The 22,746-nt window shown below is 41.4% G+C and overlaps 1 protein-coding gene across 1 annotated transcript in view; it reads left to right on the top strand.

The window, feature by feature from the left end:
- Positions 1-22,746, top strand: part of SPOCK1 (SPARC (osteonectin), cwcv and kazal like domains proteoglycan 1) — a 914,642-nt gene that overhangs the window by 710,475 nt on the left and 181,421 nt on the right. The window contains exon 7 of the mRNA XM_007938930.2: positions 20,861-20,975. Coding sequence (XP_007937121.1) covers positions 20,861-20,975 — 115 coding nt within the window. The remainder of the gene's footprint in view (positions 1-20,860; positions 20,976-22,746) is intronic.

Raw genomic sequence — 22,746 nt, 5'->3', positions numbered from 1 at the left:
GTGGGGGGTGACTACATCAAGACTGCTAAACCACTGAGAATCATGGTCCAGCCAAGTTGACACACAACCTTAACTATCTCAGACCACCCCTTGTCAACATGGCACTTGAACAGATCTCCTTAAGCCCCATATAATCTCTAAATAAAGACAATTATAAAATCATATTTTCATCTAACATGATACAAATAACACATGTACACCCCAAAACTCATTAACCCCATTAACCCAAAACTCGTTAACCTGTTAAAATTTTATATATTATAATTGAAGAGAACAAAAATATTTGATGCATACATACAAGGAAGAATTATTTGTACCAATCACAGTCCTCATTTCTGCAACTGATCACGTAGTCATAGCTGGCATTTACAATTACCTTCTTCTACCACCATATTGCCTTTGTCCCCAGCAAGCACCTCTGCTGGTTGTGTCATGGTTCTTGGCCTGGTGGGGTGACCCAAACCTTCATTCCTGAAGGGTCTGAGCCATTAGTAGTCATATCAGAATCAGGTTGCTGTAGTTTTCTGTTGACATTAATCACAGGGCATGGTAGTACTAAAAGACATCCTAAGGAATCTGTTGTATTTTAGATATATGGATCTTTACCCCCATCATGTAATATCAATCAGATTTCCCCTTAGTAATCAGGATCAATCACACCAGACAATATAGTAAATCCCTTTCTTTCACCTGTTGATCCAGAGGTATGAGGAGTATTCTTCCTTTTGGGTCTAAGACCTCCAGGCCAGAAGAGCATAGTGTTGCAGGGACAGGAAGCAAAACTTTCGTGAGTGGGCCCCTAGGGGTATGTGGCACCACTCTTATTACTACTCCTTGATTCCTAGTCTCATGAATCCTGGCTGTTGGTGGAACAGCATCATGTATTGGATACTTGTTTAGAGCATATATAGCCTCCTGGAGAACCTTACCCCAACCCTGCAAAGTATTGCGCCCTAGCTGGTGCCATAATTGTGTCTTTAGGAGGCTATTCCATCATTCTGTCAAACCAGCTGCTTCAGAATGATGGGGAACATGGTAAGACCAATGAATTCCATGCGCATAAGCCCATTGCTGCACTTCATGTGCTGTGAAATGAGTCCCTTGATCTGAAGCAATGCTGTGTGGGGTACCATGGTAGTGGATCGAGCATTCTGTAAGTCCACAGATGATAGTTTTGGCAGAGGCACTGTATGCATAAAAGGCAAATCTGTATGCAGAGTAAGTGTCTATTCCAGTAAGAACAAAACGCTTCCCCTTCCATGATAGAGGTTGTTGTTGTTGTTGTTATATGCCATTGAATCGGACCCTACTCATAGCAACCCCTCCTTGGATTTCCGAGGCAGTATCACTATGGAAGTAGGTTGCCCCACCTTCCTTCCGAGGAGTGGCTGGTGGGTTTGAACCACCAGCCCTCTGGTTAGCAGTCAAGTGCCTTAGGCACTATGTTACCAGAGCTCCTCATGATAGAGGTAGTCCAGTGAAATCAACCTGCCACCAGATTACTGGCTGATCACCCCAAAAACTGGTTCCACATTGCAGAATCAGTGTTGGTCTCTGCTACTAGCAGATTGGGTACTTAGCAGTGGCTGTAGCCAAGTCAGCCTTCGTGCCCTGCCACCATGGCCACTTTGTTCATGAGCCCGTTAGGCAATAACAGGAATGGCTAGGGAAAGAGGATGATTGGTTTCCATAGAACATGTCATCCTGTCCACTTGATTATTAAAATCCTCCTCTGCTGAGGTCACCCTTTGGTGTGCATTCATATGAGACACAAATATCTTTGCTTTTTTGGCCCATTAAGAGAGGCCTGTCTGTATATCTCTTCCCCATACCTGTTTAGCATCAAATTTCCAATCATGTTGCTTCGAAATTCCTGACCATCCTGTCAAACCATTGGCCACAGCCCACGAATCAGTATACAATTGTACATCTGGCCATTTCTCCTTCCAAGAAAAATGAAGAGCCAGATGCAGTGCTCGCAGTTCTGCCCATTGGGAGGATTTACCATCACCAATGTCATTTGGGGAGGTCCCTGAAGGAAGCTGCAGTGCTGCTGCTGCCCACTTTTGAGTGGTACCTGCACATCACACAGAACCATCAGTAAATTAGGCATACTTTTTTTCTTCTTCAGTCAACTGATCATAAGGAATTCCCCATGAGGCTATAGGTGTAGACTGGCAGAGGGAAGGTAATGTGACTGGAGTGGAGACCTTAGACATTTGGGCCACTTTCTCATATAACTTATAAGTCCCTTCAGTTCTTGCTTAAGCCCCATCTCATATATTATTTTTATTTAATGTTGAATTGCTTCTGTGCATGTCCAATTTTACAATCCTCTGGGTCACACAACACCAGTCATGATGGGCAGCTCAGACTGCTTGGTGACTTATTGGCCCATAGTTAGGGATTCAGTCTCTATTAAGGTCCAGCAACAAGCCAAAAGTGTTTCTCAAAAGGAGAGTAGTTATCTGCAGATGATGGTAGGGCTTTTCTCTAAAATCCTGAGGGTCTGTTCTGTGATTCACAAATAGGGGCCTGCCAAAAACTCCAAACAGCATCTCTATCTGCCATTGGCACTTCAGTCACCATTGGATCATCCAGATCATATGGCCCAAGTGGCAGAATGGCTTACATGTCAGCCTGAACCTGTTGCAGAGCCTTCTCTTGTTTTGGGCCCCACTCAAAACTAGTAGCTTTTTGAGTCACTTGATAAATAGGATGGAGCAACACACCCAAATATGTTCCCTCCAAAATTCAAAGAGGCCCACAGGCCTCCTTTTTAGTAGTGGGAGGAGCCAGATGCAATGACTTCACTTTAGTAGGACTACCTCAACATACCCCACACCATTGGACCCGTAGAAATTTCATCGAAGTAGAAGGCACCTGAATTTTTGTTGGGTTAATTTCCCACCCTCTAGCATGCAAATATCTTATTGATAAGTCTAGAATCATTGATACTTCTTTCTTACCTAGGTCCAATCACCATAATGTAATGGACCAGTGTGACATCTTATGTAAGAGAAAGGTGACCAAGGTCCATGTGAACTAAATTATGACATGGTGTTAGAAAGTTGACATACTTCTGAGGTAGGATGGCGAAAGCATACTGCTGGCCTTGCCAGCTTAAGGCAAACTGCTTCTGATGAACCTTCAAAAACAGAATTGAGAAAAAGACACTGGCCAGATCAAGAGCTTCACACCAGGTACCAGTAGATATATTAACTTGCTCAGGTAATGAAACCACATTGTCAACACCTGGTTAATTTTATGATAATCCACTGTCATTCTCCATTCTCCAAGATTCATCTGTTTTTTGCATGGGCCAAGTAGGCAAGTTAAGTGGGGATGTAGCAGGGATCTCCAGTTCTGCATCTTTCAAGTCCTTGATGGTGGCACTAATCTCTGCAATCCCTCTGTTGTTGTCGTTGCTTCTGTTTTTGTTGTTGTTAAGTGTCATCGAGTCAGCTCCTACTCATAGCAACCCTGTGTACAGCAGAAAGAAATACTCCCCAGTCCTGTGCCAGCCTCAAAATTCTTGCTATACCGGAGCCCATCATTGCAGCCACTGTGTCAATCCATCTCGTTGAGGGCTTTCCCCTTCTTTGCTGACCCTCAGTTTTACCGAGAGTGATATCCTTCCCCAGGGAATTGTCCCTTCTGACAACACGACCTAGTAGATGAGACAAAGGCTGGCCATTCTCACTACTAAGGAGTATTCTGGCTGCTCTTCTTCCAGGACAGATTTGTTCATTCTAGCAGTCCATGGTACTTTCAGTATTCTTCACCAACACCAGAACTCAAAAGCATCACCTCTTCTTCAATATCCCTTGTTCATTGTCCAGCTGTCATATACGTATGAGGCTATTAAAAATACCATGGCTTAGGTTAGGCACACCTTAGTCTTCAAGGAGACATCTTTGCCCTTCAGCATTTTAAAGAGGTCTTTTGCAGAAGATTTGCCCAGTGCAATACATCTTTTGATATCTTGACTGCTGCTTCCAATGGTGTTGATTGTGGAACCAAGTAATATGAAATCTTTAACAACTTCAACCTTTTTTCCATTTATTGTGATGTTGCTTGTTGATATGGTTGTGAGGATTTTCATTTTCTATATGTTGAAATGTAATCTGTACTGCAGACTGAAGTATTCAATCTTCAACAGTAAGTGCTTCAAGTTGTCCTCACTTTCAGCAAGAAAATTCATGTCATCTGCATACTGCAGATTGTTAATGAGTCTTCCTCCAATCCTGATACCATGTTCTTAATGTAATCCAGCTTCTTGGATTGTTTGTTCAGCATACAGATTGAGTAAGGGTGGTGAAAGGATACAACCCTGACACATTCCCTTCCTGATTTTAAACCATGCAGAATCCCTTTGTTCTGTTTGAATGACAGCCTCCTGGTCTACATACAAGTTCCTGATGAGCACAATTAAGTGTTCTGGAATTCCCATTCTTCTCAATGTTATCCATAATTTGTTATGATCAAAACAATCAAATGCTTTTGCATAGTTGATAAAACACAAGTAAACATCTTTCTGGTATTCTTTACTTTGAGCCAATGTCCATCTGACATCAGCAATGAATTCCTCATTCCATGTCCTCTTATGAGTCCAACTTGTAGTTCTGGAAGTTTTCTGTCAATATATTGCTGCAACTGTTTTTGAATTATCTTCAACAAGATTTTACTTGTGTGTGATGTTAATGATAATTTCCACAGTCTGTGGGATCACCTTTCTTTGGAATGGGTACAAATATGGATCTTTTCCAGTCAGTTGGCCAGGTAGCTGTTTTCTAAATTTCTTGGCATAGACAAGTGAGTGCCTCTACTGTGACATCCATTTGTTGAAATATCTCAATGGGGCATCTGTTTGTTGAAACATCTCAGTGGGCATTCCATCAGTTCCTGGAGCCTTTTCTTTGCCAAGTCCTTCAGTGCAGGTTTGACTTCCTCTTTCTGTAGCATTGGTTCTTGATCATATGCCACTTCTTGAAATGGATGAACATTGACCATTTCTTTTTGGTACAGTGACTGTATATTCCTTCTATGTTCTTTTGCTGTTTCCTGCAACATTCAATATTTTGCCCATGGAATCTTTCAATATTGCAACTTGAGGCTTGAATTTTCCTTTGGTTCTTTTAGCTTGAGAAATGACAAGCATGTTCTTCCCTTTTGGTTTTCTAACTCCAGGTCTTTGCACATTTTCTTATAATAATTGACTTTGTCTTCTTGAGCTGCTCTTTGAAATCTTCTGTTCAGCTCTTTTATCTTGTTATTTCTTCCATTTGTTTTAGTTACTCTCCATTCAAGGGCAAGTTTCAGAGTCTCTTCTGATGTCCAGTTTGGTCTTTTCTTCCTTTCCTGTGTTTTTAATGACCTTTTGCTTTCTTCAAGGATGATGTTCTTGATGTCATCGCACACTTCCTCTGGTTTTCAATCATCGGTGTTTAGTGCATGGAATCTATTTTTTAAATGGCCTCTAAATTCAGGAGGAATATAATCAAGGTCATACTTTGGCTCTTGTGGACTTGTTTTAATTGTCTTCACCTTCAACTTGAATTTTTATATGAGCAACTGATGGTCTGTTCCACAATGAGCTCCTGACCTTGTTTTGGCTGAAGATATTGAACTTCTCCATTGCCTCTTTCCACAGTGTTGTTGATCTGATCCCTGTGTAATCCATCTGGCAAAGTCCACGTGTATAACTGTCATTTGTGTTGTTGAAAAAAGGCATTTGCAATGAATAAGTCGTTGGTCTTACAAAATTCTATCATGTGATCTCCAGCATTATTTCTTTCACCAAAGACATTATCTTCCAACTCTTGGTGATTCTTCATTTCCAACTTTTGTATTCCAATCACCAGTAATAGTCACCACATCTTGATTGCAAGTTTGGTCAATTTCAGACTGCAGAAGTTGGTAAAAATCTTTAATTTCCTCATCTTTGGCTTTGGTGGTTGGTGCTTAATCCCTCTAGTAATATAATACTGTTTTTGGTTTACTATTTTCCTAGGTAGGGGTAGTTCTAATGGCTTCCTTGGCTTTTCCTACCATAATAGCTCTTAATCCACATGTCAGGAGTCCAGTGTGCAGGTTCTGCTAGTTGGGTTAGGTGCACCTTAGTCTTCAAGGAGACATCTTTGCTCTTCAGCACTTTAAAGAGGTCTTTTGCAGTAGATTTTCCCAGTGTGATACATCTTCTGGTGTCTTGACTCTGTTTCCAGTGGTGTTGCTTGTGTATGTCTATTCCAATTATGCATTCTACAACTTGGGAAATCACTACAGGATGGGTTTGGGGACCCAATTGGACCCATTGTGAGATGGACCTGAGCTAAGACTCCATCAATAAGTTGTCCTCCATATATGCCCACTCTGACCAGTGGGCTACAGTAATGTTTTGAGTCTCCTGTAATTAATATCAATTCAGAGCCAGTATCCAGTAGTCCCTGAAAAGTCTTATTATTTCCTTTTCTCCAATGAACAGTTACTCTTGTATAAGACCATAGACCTCTTTGGGCAAGGCTGAGGGAAAGATTAACAGTATAAATATTTGGCAGTATAGTGGAGTCCTTCCTCAAAGTGATGCAACTTCCCCTTCAGTCAAGAGGTTGTGGATCTGTAAACTGGCTCAAGTCTGTGAATTGATTGAAGGGCCATGACTCTGTATTCTGGTGATTCAATTTAGACTGCTGTTCACTTGACCTAGAATTCTTCTGCTTGTACAGATCAAGTAAACATTTAGTAGATTTCCCATCTATTTCACTCCTAGAGACACCATGCCTAAGTAGCCAACATCATAAATCCACATGAGTCAGACAATTTTGATTACTGCTTTGACTCCACTATCCATCACAGTAAGCATACCTACCTTGTCTTTGTCAACTAAGTGCTGCCACTTGGGCCCCTACCATCATCAGGTCCAATTAGCTCCATTGTAGGTAGGTGTCTTAATTCAATTAGGGCAATTTCCACTGTCAAATCTGGCTTACATAAAATAGCAGTCACAGCAGTCTTCAAGGATGCTGGGGTTCCTTTCACAAATTTTTTCCTCACTGCTGTAGTAAAAGGTGTGTCCTCTGGGCAGTCCATGTGTGAGTCTGTGGGTCTAATCTGATAATCCATTCTAACATGCCAAATTACCTAAGCCTTTGGATACTTCTTCTACATATACCAAGGCAGATCTGGTACTTAAACTTTACTTAGTATTGTTGTTGTCATTGTTGTCAGGTGCCATCGAGTCAGCTCCACCTCATAGCAACCCTAAGTACAACAGAAAAAAACATTGCCCGGTCCTGTGCTTACTATATCTGAGCCCATCGTTACAGCCATTGTGTTCATCTATCTCGTTGAGTGCCTTCCCCATTTTCATTGACCCTCCACTTTACCAAGCATGATATCCTTCTCCAGGGAATGGTCATTTCTGACAACATGACCAAAGTAGGTGAGACAAAGTCTGGCCATTCTTGCTTCCAAGGAGCATTCTAGCTGTACTTCCTCCAGGACAGATTTGACTTAGTGCAGGCCACTGCAAAATCCATGCTTCAGTAAACCAACCAAATAAACCATTAGATCTTTCCCTAATCTCTCAAACTAAAACATTGAGTGAAGAATTTGTGCTTAGTGGGGCATATGAATCAGCTCAGACTGATCCAAGTTTATGTACCTTGCACCATTATCCCACACCCTTAATAGCCCTTCCCACACATATTCTCCACATTTCTGTTTATACATATTAGAAAAATCAAGCAGTTCTTTTGGAGAATAGTGTGCCTCTTCCTGGGTCATACTTTGTATCTCACCTTTTTGGTTTTTTTTGGGACTTAAGTCTGACTATAGGTCTAGAAGTAACAATGGGTAGTAGAGGTGGTTCCTGGGAACATTCAACAATGTCTTATAAGGCATCTCCCTCAGACAGTGCCCCTGACAATGCCCCAGGTGCCACTCCAGGTGATAAACAGTAACTCAGCAGTCACAGCTAGATTCTTATCAGATGGGGGTAAGAAGGCTGGTTCCTGCTGGCAGGAGTGATTCAATGGAATTTAAGAGATCTTTATCTCCTGCTTTCTGATTATCTGCCAATATGTCCCCATCCCAAGTTTCAGAATCCCATTTCTTCTCAATTAATGCCCTCACTTTAACTTCAGAAGCCATTTGAGGTTGGCAATTCAATTGGCTTTGTAGTTCAGCCAATCTTATGAGAAGACTCTGGGTTTGGTTTTGGCAATATCAGCTCTGTTACTACAAGAAATTAGGCTTTCTTTCAGGGCACAAGTGGAAATGTTGAGAAACATTGAAGTGTGGAGAGACATTAAGCTATGACTTGTTGTTGTTATGTGCCGTCGAGTAGGACCAGACTCATAGCGACCCCTCCTTGGGTTTCCAAGGCAGTATCACTATGGAAATAGATTGCCCCGTCTTCCTTCTGAGGAATGGCTGGTGGGTTTGAACCGCCAGCCTTCTGGTTAGCAGTCAAGTGCCTTAGGCACTATGCTACCAGAGCTATGACTTAGAAGCCCTCATCTCATTCTTTCACTACTTTGTCTAGTGTAAGTAGGGCCAACCAACCAGCTTCCTTATACTTCTCATTCTGACAAAATTTCAGAAAAGCATGAAACATTCAGTCACCCAGAGCTTCACTTCTCACTTGATCTATTAGTAGTGCTATTTTGTGTATTAAATTTGCCATCTCACACCATGAATTAGCAGCACCCTCTTTACTAATGGAGGCAGAGTCATCAACACCTTTATGACTAATCAAACTTGAGAACCAATTTAGAAAACACATCCTTATAATTTTGTTTCTCTGGAATTACTCTTGGTACTAAATGTCTTCCGGCTGAGTTCTCTAGAGAAGTGATCCAGTGAAGCTTAAGTATATAAAGAGAGAGAGAGAACAAAATTTATCTCAAGGAAATGGCTTACACAGTTGTAGTGGCTGGTAAGCCCTAAGTCCATGAGTCAAACATCAAGATGGAGACTTCTGACTCACACATCTGTAGGGGCTGTTGAACCACAGATCAGGAGACAGTACAGCAGGCTTTTGGCTTTAGAGTCTGAGGAAGGCAATAATCCCAAGGTTGGCAGGCAATAGGGCAGGTCACTGGTTCAAGTCCAGATGCTTATGAGCCAGAGATCTTTGCCAGAACATCCATAGATACTAGGTTTTCAGGCCATATCCCTGAGGAAATTCCCTTTTAACTGGTAGGCTGCTCACAGCAAATTTCATCATGGAAGTTATTACATTATGTCAGATCTCATCATGGGGATTACTACACCAAAAATGCTAAACACCTGAGAATCACAGCCTAGCCAAGTTAACACACTATCTTAACTATCCCAGATATGATACTTGGTAAAATAAACAGCAAACAATGGGAAGACCCTCAAAAAGATGGGTTCACACAGTGGCTATGATGATAGGCTCAAGCATGACAATGATTGTGAGGATGGTGCAGGACCAGGTCCACTATTGATTTTTTTTTAATTGACTTTTTTAAAGAATTTATGTAGTTATCTTTTAACATGCCCTCAATTTAGGACTTTTCTGTTTTCTAATGAATAGATTTAGGTCGAGGATTTCTGGCACTGACACTTCGTGGGTGCTGTCGTGTACTCCTCTTTGTATCATATCCAAACCAAAAAGCAAATCAGTTGCTGTTGAGCCAATTTTAACTCCTAGTGGCCCCATGTGTTTCAGAGAGTACTGCTCCTTAGGGTTTTCAATGGCTGTGATCCTTTGGACGCTAATTTCCAGGTCTTTCTTCCAAGGTATCTGAGTGGGCTCGGACTGCCATACTTTTGATTAGTAGCCAAATGGTTAACCATTTGCGTCACCCAGGGATTTCTTGTCTCACATGGTTATCGGCATTGCTGTGTTCCATCATGTCAATTAGTTTACTCATAGCAACCTCTTGTGACAGAGTAGAACTTCCTTATAGGGTTTTCTATATCAGACAGTGTTTCACTGCTGTTCATTAGGTTTTCACTGGACAATTCTTTGAAGTGGATGGCCCCTTCTTTCTTCCAAGGAGCCTGTACATAGACCAGGAGGCAGCCACTCAAACAGAAAAAGGGGATACTACATGGTTTAAAATCAGGCATGGAATGTGTCAGGGTTGTATCCTTGTACTGTACTTACTCAATCTGTATGCTGAGCAAATAATCTGAGAAGCCAGACTATATGAAGAAGAATGTGGCATCAGGATAGGAGAAAGAGTCATTAACAACCTGCAATATATACATGATACAACCTTGCTTGCTGAAAGTGAAGATGACTTAAAGCACTTATTGATGAAGATTAAAGACTTTATATAGTTTTCAGTATGGATTACACCTCCACATAAAGAAAATGAAAATCCCCATAACTGGACCAATAAGCAGCATCATGATAAATGGAGAGAAGATTGAAGTTGTCAAATTTCATATACTTGGTTCCACAATCAATGCCTATGGAAACAGCAGTCATGAAATCAGACATCATCTTGCACTGGGCAAATCTGCTGCAAAAAATCTCTTTAAAGTGCTGAAGAGCAAAGATGTCTCTTTGAAGACAAAAGTGCACCTAACCCAAACCGTAGTGTTTTCAGTCACTTCATATGCATGTGAAACCTGGGCAATGAATAAGGAAGACCAAAGAAGACTTGATGCTTTTGAGTTGTAGTTTGGCAAAGAATACTGAAAGTACCATGAACTGCCAGAAGAATGAGCAAATCTGTCCTGAAAGAAGTGCTGCCAGAATGCTTCTTGGAAGTGAGAACAGCCAGTTAGCTCCCCTAATTTGGTCATGTTGTTACAAGGGACCATTCCCTGGAGAAGGATATCATGCTTGGTAAAGTAGAGGATAAACAAAAGTGGGGAAGGCCCTCAATGAGTGGGGCTGATACAGTGGCTGCCGCGAAGGGTTCAGGTAGCGAGGACTGTGAGGCTGGCACAGGAGTAGGCCATGTTTCTTTCTGTTGTACATAGGGCTGTTATAAGTCGGAGCCAACTCGATGGCACCTAACAACATAGGGTTTTCTAGGCTGTTATCTTTACAGAAGCAGATCACCAAGTCTTTCTCTTGCAAAGCCACAGAGTGGGTTCTAGAGGCACATAATGCAAGGATTTCCCACTTTAGGCAGTACTAAGTTTGGTCTCTTGGTTTATTTATTAAGCACATTACACTTTCTTCTTTATAATTATCAGGTATTCCATGGAGTGACACTTTGAGACTATGAATATCCTGTTTCTCAGTAATTCAACATTTTTAGTAAAGATTAAATGGCCCTTTCCTGACTCGATAATCACACTGGGAGATGGAAAATGGTGATTTTCTAATTCTAGCATTCTTTTTTAATTTGTTTAGTTGGCATTCTTCTACAAAGAAGCTATTTGCCTTATCATATTTTTAGCAACTTGGTTTTAAAAAATGACAGGTTCTTATGAACACTTAACTCAGAAGAGTATGTGTGTGCATGTATGTGTGTATGTATGTGTGTGTGTATGTATGTGTGTGTGTGTGTGAGAGAGAGAGAGAGAGAGAGACAATTAAATACTGAGACCTGAGTCACATCATCAGCTTTGATTTAGTCTTCTTAAGAATTAAACCAACCCACAGTTCAATTGAGATGGATCCTTCCTCTCCATTCCCTGTTCACTCTCTTCTAGGCACATTGGTTTCCTTGCCTATTGCTCAAGTGTAGTCTGTTTCTTCCACCACAGTGCCTCTGCACTTGCAGTTCTCTTTGACTACATATCTGTCTGGATTACTTTATGCTGTTCTCTTCTTTGAAGTTTACCTGGTCATCCCATGTAATATCCAATCTCCTCCTTATTATTCTTTGTCTCTTATTTTCCTTTGTTTTTCTCCAAAACCCTCATCATTACCTGCCATATAGACTTCATAAGAACAGAGCCTTTGTACCAATGGTTCAGAACCTAGAACAAGACTTGGCACATAGTAGGTGCTCAATAAATATTTGTCAAATACAAGAAGGAATGCATATATGAATATGTTTAGTAGGTCTCTGAATGAAACCAAGTACCCTTCCCTTGTTTGTCTGTATGCCTTCCAGATGACCACCAAACTCCCCAAGTCCTATTCAGAGATGGAAGGCTGTTCTGCTACCAGCCAGGGACAGTGTGCACAATATTTGGTTCAAGCAGTCAGCAGCTACTCACTTCATGTCCAATTATTAAAGCCAGCAAAACAGTAAGATTATTTCCCCCCTCTACTTTGACATAATTTTGGGGGAATAAAAACAAATCAGAATTCATCAACTGTGAACAAAATTGTCAACTGTGAACTGTCAACAGTCTGGTTTAAAAATAGATGATAGGTTGATGAAATATAGTAGAGAAAGCAATTTAAATAAAATGTTAAAAATAATACCCAAAGCATGCAAGGCAAAGCAAAGAATGTGGTGTGGTGGAGAAAGGCACTCGACTGAGACTTGCGTGAGCAATGAACCAGAGAGAGGTTATTAGTTTTCCTTTATAAATCATAGAAGAGAAAGATTTACTGGCCATTTGCAGGAAAACATTTACTCACTTGGATGTATTGCTGTGTTATGCAAAACGGAGGGGAAGATTGGCTGGGAAATCTGCTATCACGTTTATTTTTAAGTAGGCCAACATTCTGAATATTTCTGCCCACTCACACAGTCTTTGGCTTTGGTCTCATCCAGGTTTTTCTGTTTCTGTCATGATTGAGAAAGGCATTTCTGTTCTAGCAGATCAGGGGTCTAGAAGCTTCAGGGATTTGTATTTCTATTTATATTTGTAGAGTGTATGTTCTAGCACAATGTTTAAACATCCTTACATTATTTCTCAGCTTCTCAACTCTCCTCATTTAAATGTTGTTGTTTGGTGCTATAGAGTGGACTCTGACTCATAGTGACTCTGTGTACAACAGAACTAAACACTGCCTAGTCCTGCATAATCAGCATAATAATTGCCATGCTTGGGCCCATCATCACAGCCACTGTAATAATCCATCTCATTGAGGACCTTCCTCTTTTTCACTGACCCTCTACTTTACCTAGCATGATATCCTTTAAATACTTAGAGCTAATTATTTACTTAACTCCTTTATCATACAATCAATACAAAAACTTGAAGTTTTCATATTTCCTTTTTTCTGGGAACAAGTTACAATAATATACAACTTGGCAAAGTTCTTTTTGTCCAACTGCCCCTTCTCCTGGAGCTTCTGTTCTATGTTTTGTTTGTTTTTTTTTCTTTCCAGGAGAATTGAGCCTTGTTACACAAAGATTTATACTTCATAAACCTAAGACAAAGCTTGCATTCCTTAGAGATGATCTCTTTTGAAAATCTAGATGAAAAGGTGTAAAGCTCTCCCCTCTTGGGGGTCAGTGGGGACCAGAACAGTACTGTTTCCTCTCTCCTTCAACCCTCTTTCAGTCCTGGCCAGGAGTAGAAGGAGGGTCCTCCCCAGCAGGCATCAGTGACTATCTGTTGGTACCTCTACATTTATCACAGAAGAGATACTTTCTCCTCTAATGGAGCAACCCAGGGGATGTCTTTAACTTTGGCCCATTTGTGAGCAGTGACTGGCTCTCTCACTCCAAATCCAAAAGGTTTTTATCTTCACCCCATCTCCTCTTCTTTCATTTTCCATTTTTTTTCTAAAGTGGAAAATTGTGGTGTTTCTTTATTGGGCCTCGAGAATGTCAGTTTTCAAAAATTTGTTCTTTGTATTTCAACATCTAGTTGTGGGCTCTCAGTGGGAGGCTCCCAACCCAACCTCCTTTAATTTGGAGCTCTGTCAGGAAGGTTCTGAGGCCAGCCAACAAAGTGCAGTCCTGGCTGGACAACTTACTGCCCAGATTCTCAGTACCTGCTTGGCAAATTTTGAAGAAGGTCACAGATGCTATCTGAGAAAACCCTTGTTGAAATTACATGGCTATCAATACTTTTGCTAATTTTTACCCCCTGCATTGATCACATAATAAGAGAGAAGGTGTAGGATTCTGAGCCCTTGTTTTATCTTGAAGTTGTGAGGGAGCCTGCAGTGTCCCTTGTGTTAGGGGTACATTTATTTCTCTTTCCATGTCCCCCTAAGAATATCCTTTCACTTTCTTTTCCATGGAGGGGGTACTTCCAGTCTCTCTCTCTGTTCCTGTTTCCTCTTTCCCAAGAAAGGTTCCATAGCTGGTTTGATTGGGAAGAACCTAGTATCTCTTAGACCAAGGAGGACATATTCACAAAGACGAACAGAGTCACTGCATTGGAAATGTAGTATAGGCAGCCCATTTTTCTCTTACATTTGTTCTGTTGGAAAGCCTATACTCAAGGTGTAGCTTACCTTCCCTGTGTTTCTAGAATCTTTGTGTAGGTGGGCCAGGGCATACTTTGGAAGGTCCAGCCAGGTCTTTGCATTCTCTCCACCTGTGATTAACAGCAAGGTGGGTCAGGGTTTTCCTGGAAATCTGTTATATGCAGGTTCAGAAAGGGAACTGGAGGCTCCTACTCCTTGGAAGGAAGGTTGAACCATCTACTTTTGTAGTGATACTGCTTCGGAAACCCAAGGAGGGGTCACTATATGAGTCTGTGCTGACTGATGGCACACAACAACAACAACAACAATGGTTGTTAAGTGCCATTGAGTCAATTCTGACTCATAGCGACCCCATGCGACAGACTGGAGTTGCTTCCTAGGGTTTCCTTGGCTGTAATATTTACCAAAGCAGATCACCAAGTCTTTCTTCCATGGAACCACCACATTGTTGGTGAGCAAATGAGCACTTAACTGTTTGTGCCACCAGCACTCCTTTTTGGAGGCTCCTACTTGATGTAAAATAGAGAAAGGGTGATGATAAAGGATTTCCACCTCAAATGTCCAAAGTTGGGAATTAGAGGAACACTGTAGAAGGGAGCATTTGTGCAATACCTGAGCTGCAGGCCTTCAGGATGCCTTTACCCAGTGATAATCCAGGGTTCAGGTTTATTCCATCCTTCCCAGGAAGTACCCATACTCATGCTCTCACTTACTACCCAAAAAGAGATTTACCAGAAAGTGTTGATAAAGCTTGGTTGTCACCTCAAAATCAGCCTCTAATTTTTGTTTTATGTTTTATATTCTATACTATGTTATGTTACATAACATTATACAATGCCCAGTATATATTGTATTTATATTTAATCAAAATATTTGACATATGAAAAGTATTACAAAGTGTTTGTTATATAAAATATATGTATTGTTTACATAACTTATCAAGCTTAGTAAGGAATAAAAATCTTAGAATCTATCACCAACAATTAACCTATCTAACACCAATCACAACTTTTTAAAAAAAAAGTGTTACCGATTTTCAAGATGTTTCCTGGGTGTTCCTGGTTCTTGCCAGATCCCACCCTGCTGCCTCCCCTCTGGAGATAACTCTTATCTCCATGGTATTTGTCATTCTTTTTTCTCCTTTATAAAATAGTTTTTTTTTTTCTTACCACATAAGTATGTATTGTTAAATAGTATGTTGTGAATTTTATATAAAATTGAGGTTTGTTTAAATATTACATATTGTCCTGCTAGATAAAAAGCAGATCTCTGTTCTTGAAACTTGGATTTTACTGGTGCAGAAAAATACTGTGTTTTTTTTTTTTTTTTTCTGGTGGTGCCTTTCTGGAGTCATGGAAGCTGCCTAGCTACCTGCACAGATTACCAACAGGGGCTGTAAAGGAGAGAGAATGCTGTGACCCAACCAATGAAGCTGTTGTTATTGTTGTTGTTAGGTGCTGTCTAGTCATCTCCAACTCATAGCAACCCTACACACAGCAGAACAAAACAGTATCTGGTCCTGTGCCAGCCTCACGATCCTTGCTATACCTGAGCCCATCATTGCAGCCATTGGGTCTATCCATCTCATTGAGGGCCTTCCCCTTCTTTGTTGACCCTCCACTTTACCAAGCATGTTATCCTTGTCCAGGAAATGGTTCCTTCTGACAGCATGACCATAGTAGGTGAGATAAAGTCTGGCCATTCTTGCTTCCAAGCAGCATTCTGGCTCCACCTCTTCCAGGGCAAGTTTGTTAGTCCTTTAGCAGACCATGGTACTCTTAGCATTCTTCCCTAACACCACAACTCAAAAGAATCAACTCTTCTTTGGTCTTCCTTATTTGTTGTCCAGCTCTCACAGGCATAAGAGGTGATTGAAAATACCATGGTTTCGGTTAGATGCACCTTAGTCTTCAAGGAGACATCTTTGCTGTTCAGCACTTGAAAGAGGTCTTTTGCAGCAGATGTGCCCAGTGCAATATGTTATCTGATGTCTTCACTGCTGCTTCTATTGGTGTTTATTGTAGAACCAAGTAATATGAAATCCTTGACAACTTCAATCTTTTCTCCATCTACCATGAAGCTGTTTATTGGACCAGTTGTGGGGATTTTGGTTTTCTTTTATTGAGGTGTAATCCATACTGTAGACTGTAGTCTTTAATTTTCACCAGTAAATGCTTCAAGTCATCCTCACTTTCAGCATGCAAAGTTGTGTCATCTGTGTATCGCAGGTTGTTAATGAGTCTTCCTCCAATCCTGGTGCCACATTCTTCTTCATATAATCCAACTTCTCAGGTTATTTGTTCAGCATGCAAGTTGGATAAGTGTGGTGAAAGGACACAACCTTGACTCACTCCCTTCTTGATTCTGAGCCATTCAGTACTCCCTTGTTCTGTTCCAATGAAAGCCTCCTGATCTATGTACAGGTTCCTCATAAGTTCCTCATAAGTTCCTCATAAATCAAGTATTCTGGAATTCCCATTTTTCTCAATGTTATCCATAATTTATTATCATCCACACAATCGAATGCTTTTGCATAGTCAATGAAACATAAGTAAACATCTTTCTGGTATTCTTTGCTTTAGCTAAGACCATGTGACATCAGCAATGGTACTCCTCATTCCACATCCTCTTCTGAATCCAGCTTGCATTTCTGGAAGCTCTCTGTCAATATATTGCTGCCACCATTTTTGAATTATCTTCAGTTTGGATTTTACTTACAAGTGATATTAATGATATTCTTAGATAATTTCCACAGTCTGTGGGATGAGAAGGAAGCTGAGTTACTGGGATTATGGTACACAGCGTCTTCTAGTCAAGGAAAGGCCACCCAGATAGACAGGTATTCTGGGTACTTGGGAAGCAGATAGATAGGCTCCAACTCAAGTGATAGGTTGAGGTGATCAGGAAAGCTGAAAAGCAGAGTGGTGAATGTGGAGCTCAAGGAGAAGATTTGGAGTAGATGTGGGCAAGAATAGTTCAAGATGAACATCTAAAATACTGAGCTCCTGCACCTGGATTCCTTGTATAGGCAGATTGGTAAGATCCTGGTGACTGGAACAGAAGTTTAGAACAGGTGAGTAGACAGGTCTACCTTCCTCCTTGTTTATTAAACACCTACTATACGAATGAATTCCTTCCACCATTTGTCAGTCAGTTTGTCAATACGGTGGTGACTTGCATGTTACTGTGAGACTAGAAGCTATGCCACTGGTATTTATCGTACCAGCAGGGTGAACAGGTTTCAATGGAGCTTCCAAACTAATATAGACTGGGAAGAAGCATGGTGCCATCCACCTGTGAAAAAATTGGGCAAGCCAGACTTTGTCTTACCTACCTAGGTCATGTTGTCAGAAGGGACCAGTCCCTGGAGAAGGATATCATGGTAAAGTAGAGGGTCATTGTAAAAGGAGAAGACCCCTAACAAGATGGATTGACACAGTGCCTGCAACACTGAGCTCAAGCATAGCAGGGATTGTGAAGATAGCGCAGGACCTGGCAGTGTCTCATTCTGTTGTACATAGGGTCGCTATGAGTTGGAACCTACTAGATGGCACCTAATATATGAGTTCCTGGGTGATACAAATGGTTAACATGCACAGTTGCTAACCACAGGTTTGGAGGTTCTGATTGAGCCAGAGGTGCCCCAGAAGAAAGGCCTGGTGATCTACTTCTGAAAAGTCACAAACCCCTGGGCAAAGCAAGTCACATGGCCAAGTTTGATGTCATGGGGAAGAGGAAGTAGATTATCTGACATGGAGGCACTGTGCTGCAAGACATAGGACAATGAACATAAGCATAGACTCTTTTTTGGAGATGCAGGGACAGAGAATATTTAGTAAAAGTTTTAAAATTTATTACAGATATGAACAGGCAATTATAATAACAGTATGACCATGCTTTACTGTAAATAAATGTTATGCTTTTGACTTTATAAAATACATTTACATATAAAAATATGTTGTTGTTGTTGTTATGTGCCGTCGAGTCGGACCCGACTCATAGCGACCTTGGGTTTCCGAGGCAGTATCCCTACAGAAGTAGATTGCCCAACCTTCCTTCTGAGGAGTGGCTGGGGGGGTTGAACCGCCAGCCTTCTGGTTAGCAGTCAAGTGCCTTAGGCACTACATTTCCAGAGCTCCTATATAAAAATATATTTTTCCTAAATTAGCTTCAAGGAGCCCTAGTGGCACAGTGATTAAGTGTCAGCTGCTAACCAAAAGGTCACCTGTTTGAACTCACTAGCTGCTCCTTGGAAGAAAGATGTAGCAATTTGCTTCTATAAAAATTTACAGACTTGGGAACTCTCTGGGCAGTTCTGTGCTGTCCTATAGGGTGGCTGTGAGTCAGAGTTGACCCATTGGCAGTGGGTTTGGGTAAGTAAATTAGCTTCAGAGATTCTGCTGCTGAAATGCCTAAGGAGCCGTAGTCTGAAAACTGAGAATTGTTCTAGGCAGCTAATACAGAGAAGGAAGAGGAGCCAGCGGTTGCGCTATTTGAGAAGCTTCTATATTTCTGACACTCCTTTGGATTTATCTTCCATTCATATGGGCTGTCTGCAGACACCTCCACAGCTGTGGGTTTCTTATGAGCTTCTGCTTTAAACAAACATACAGATACTCCTCCTCACCTTTAGTCACGTCCACATGGCTTTAGAAAGATCCTGTCTTCTTTTGCTTCATCAATAAGTCAGTTGATGTTTGAGGCTGGGCCATGGCTTCTTTTCCTAAAGTCCCCACATCTCCTACCACCACACTGGGCACATACTAGACACTTAAGGAGTTTTGCATCAAGAAAAAGCTGACATTGTGTGGGCTGCTCTGCTTGCTCTCTCTCTCTCTCTCTCTCTGCAAGGGAAGCAAGAAATTGTATGGTGACAGTCAGAGTTACACAAGAGTAACTCAGTCCATTTAGACTCAGGTTTAAAGCACTCTTTTCCCTCAGTTTGTAATTGGTATGGGGGTTGGATAGTTTGTCCTCTCACAAGGAGCCAGTATTCATCTGCACTCATGTGTGTTACTTTGCAAGTGCTAGTGGCCTTTTTCAAAGGTATGCATTTGTGTTTTCCAAGGGCAAGGACTATCTCCTTTTTTCTTTCTTTTAAAAAATTCCCTATGGTACCTGATAAGAGCTCTGTGCACAGTGAGGGTTCAGTAAATCTTGCCTGTCTCCTCTTCTTTTGAACCTCCACTAGATACAAAGCATGGTCCTGGGCCCATGGGCCTTTTCGGAGGACTGATTACACACAAGACTTGTTCTTAAAAATTTTGCAGGCAAAAAAGGAGTAAATCCCCTGACAACTCGTATAGAGTAGCAAAGCTGAGTAATTAGCCATGCATACAGGTGTCTGTACTCTGAAACCCCACCAGCATGACAGAGGCCATGTTGTAGGGCCATTAGGTACTTAGCCCTGGCTCTACCCTTTATGAGTATTATAATCTTGGTCAAGTTATTTCTCCTCATTGGATCTCAGTTTCTTCTTCTATACTGAACGATTAATAAAACAATGCTCATAATTGTTGTGATCTTTTGCATTTATAAATATCCCACTTCCCTTTTTGCATTCAGAATAAGTTGAGACTTAAGAGTGAAGAACTGGCAGAAAGTGACTGAACTACCACCTTTGTTACTGATGAAGGGTTGATAAGAGCATGTGGCTTATACACTTCTAATACTGAATCCTGGAAATTGATAGACTTCTCCAGTCACAGGCTAGTTAAACTACTCAGACATCTTTCAGCAGGGGAAAGACCCTGTGTGAAGCTTAGGTTTTAAACGATGGAAGAACATGCATTCACTCTTTGCTTTTTCCTAAGGGGAAGGAGCTCTGCCTCATGTGTACCATCCAAACCTAGTGAAAAGATAATTTTCCAACTCATAACGACCCCTCCTTTGGTTTCTGAGGCAGTATCACTATGGAAGTAGATTGCCCAGTCTTCCTTCTGAGGGGTGGCTGGTGGGTTTGAACCACCAGTCTTCTGGTTAGCTACACTACCAGAACTCCTCTACTTAGGAGGAAATAGCCTTCTATTATGAAGTGGGAAGGTTTTGTGGACCTTAACATCTGGAGATGTTAAGCTGCATGCTAATAATCTTACCTGATAAATTGTTTCTGTTGAGTTTATCATTCATTAAAATAAACCTTAAAGCCCTTCTATAGTGCTTTTAGATGTTATCCTATGCATTTGGGAGAATACAAAAGGCCATTTGTTATCTACGAGCTCTGGTGGCATAGTGCCTAAGGCATTTGATTGCTAACCAGAAGGTTGGCAGTTCAAACCCACCAGCTCCTCAATGGAAAGAAAATGGGATGGCTGACTATTTCCATAAGGAAATGCCACCTTGGAAACCCAGTGGGGGTCAGTATGAGTTGGAATTGACTCGATGACATTGAGGTGGGTTTTTTTTTGGGGGGGGGGGTTGTTGTGTAATTGAAACCTTTATCTGAGCTGGACTTCTTTCTTCTCTGACTTTGGTTCCTGTGAGCCTAACTAGGACCAGGGGTCACTGGCTGCTTCCTAAGGAAGCTGAGTAGGTGTATGTTGTGGCTGCAGTCTTAGTAACTGTTCTCTCTCTCTTTTACAGTGTAAGTTGGAGTTCCATGCTTGTTCTACTGGCAAAAGCCTCACCACTCTCTGTGATGGACCCTGTCCATGTCTTCCAGAACCTGAACCACCAAAACACAAGGCAGAAAAGAATGGTGAGTGGGGATATCAAGAGACTCCCTGAAGGTGGTATCAGTGGTCAGAGAGGGCTGGCATTCCCCAGAGCCATTCTGGGGAGATGGGCTTACTTGACAAGTACTCCAAGTTGTCTAGGGATTCTAAACCGAATTGCCTTGAGCAACCATTAAAAGAAAAAAGAAGAGCTGAGAGTTTTTGAAAATAATTCTGTTCAACCAAGATATACACTAAGTTCGTTTACAGGTCAAATCGGCTGTGGGGTAAGAGGAGCAGGTTTTCAGCATCTAAGTCCAAGGCCTGCCCTAGGGTACATCTTGGTCTTCCTTGAACTCTAATCTCTCAAACCCTTTGAACTTCTCAAGGCCAAATTTCAAAACAGAGACTGCAGAGATGTCACAACAGTAGAGAGTATTCCTCCCTAAGAGCATTTCTTTATTAATATATTCTGCTTGGAATTCAGCACAGAACCAGGGGACAGATGAAAGGAGAATACTTCCCCAGGGGCTGTGGTTTTTCTGCCAAGGCTGAAAGATACAGGAAAGGTTGGGCAGGGAAGGTTATTTTCATGATGGAGAAAGCAATGTTGTTTCACTGGTCTCAGCCCTTTTTGAGGCTTCCTTAATGAGACGCAGGATAGAAGTTTGAATTTCATTGTTGTGAAGCTGGAGCTGTCTCAGTTGTAGCTGACTAACCCATGTAAAATTATGTATGTGTAGGAGTCCCTGAGCAACACAAATGGTTCAGTGCTTGGCTATTAACTGAAAGACTGGAGGTTTGAATCCACCCAGAGATGTCTTGGGAGAAAGACTGGCAATCTACCTCCAGAAGTTAAGCCATTGAAAACCCTATGGAGCACAATTCTCCTCCGGCACACATGTGCTGGCCATGAGTCATAATTGACTCAAGAGCAACTAGTTTTTTTATTTTGTTTTTTTTTGATATGTGTGTGTGTGTGTGTGTACACACATGCACAAGCATGTGCATGCTTATGCCTTCTAAAGTTAGTAACTATTTGTAACAAAGAATGAAAACCAAACTCACTGCTGTTGAGTCGGATCCGGCTCATAGCAACCCCTCCTTGGGTTTCCGAGGCGGTATCACCACGGAAGTAGAATGCCCAGTCTTCTTCTTAGGAGTGGCTGGTGGGTTTGAACTGCCAGCCTTCTGGTTAGCAGTCAAAAACCTTAGGCACTACGCCACCAGAGCTCCTAATGAAGAATGAACAGAATGTGAATGTTTATCTATTTGCCTTTTCCTCCCGTGAATCATCTTCCTCATGGCAAATAGATTACGATGTTTCAGTCTCTATTTATTCATAGTGACTTCAGGAATAGTGTTCAAAAGTTTTTTGGGACGTTGAACTCAGAAAGTAGAAGGACGTTGTAAACCATGGAGCATCGTGATCACAAATAATCTTCAAAGATTATTCTTGATTACAAAAAAAGCTGGTCTTGTTGCATTTTGGCCTGATTCATTGACATAACTGTAGCAGGAAATATTAATTGACATGCATAAACCTCCTTGTAGTATGGTTAAATGTGGTGTTAAGTAACTACAAAGTCCAAAAAATTAACTTCTGTCTAGAGATTTCTTGAGTCTCTTTGTTGTTGTTGTTGTTAAGTGCTGTCGAGTCGTTTCCAACTCATAGCGACCCCATGCACAGCAGAACGAAACACTGCCTGATCCCGCGCCAGCCCCACAATCCCTGCTATACCTGAGCCCATCATCGCAGCCACCGTATCAATCCATCTCCTTGAAGGCCTCCCCCTCTTTCGTCGACCCTCCACC

This window comes from Orycteropus afer, unplaced genomic scaffold (genome assembly GCF_000298275.1).
Source record: "Orycteropus afer afer isolate SDZICR_OR568_19922 unplaced genomic scaffold, OryAfe1.0 scaffold00056, whole genome shotgun sequence".
Lineage (NCBI taxonomy): Eukaryota > Metazoa > Chordata > Mammalia > Tubulidentata > Orycteropodidae > Orycteropus > Orycteropus afer.
The sequence above is the reverse complement of the archived record's forward strand: the minus strand, read 5'-3'. Positions and strand labels throughout refer to the sequence as shown.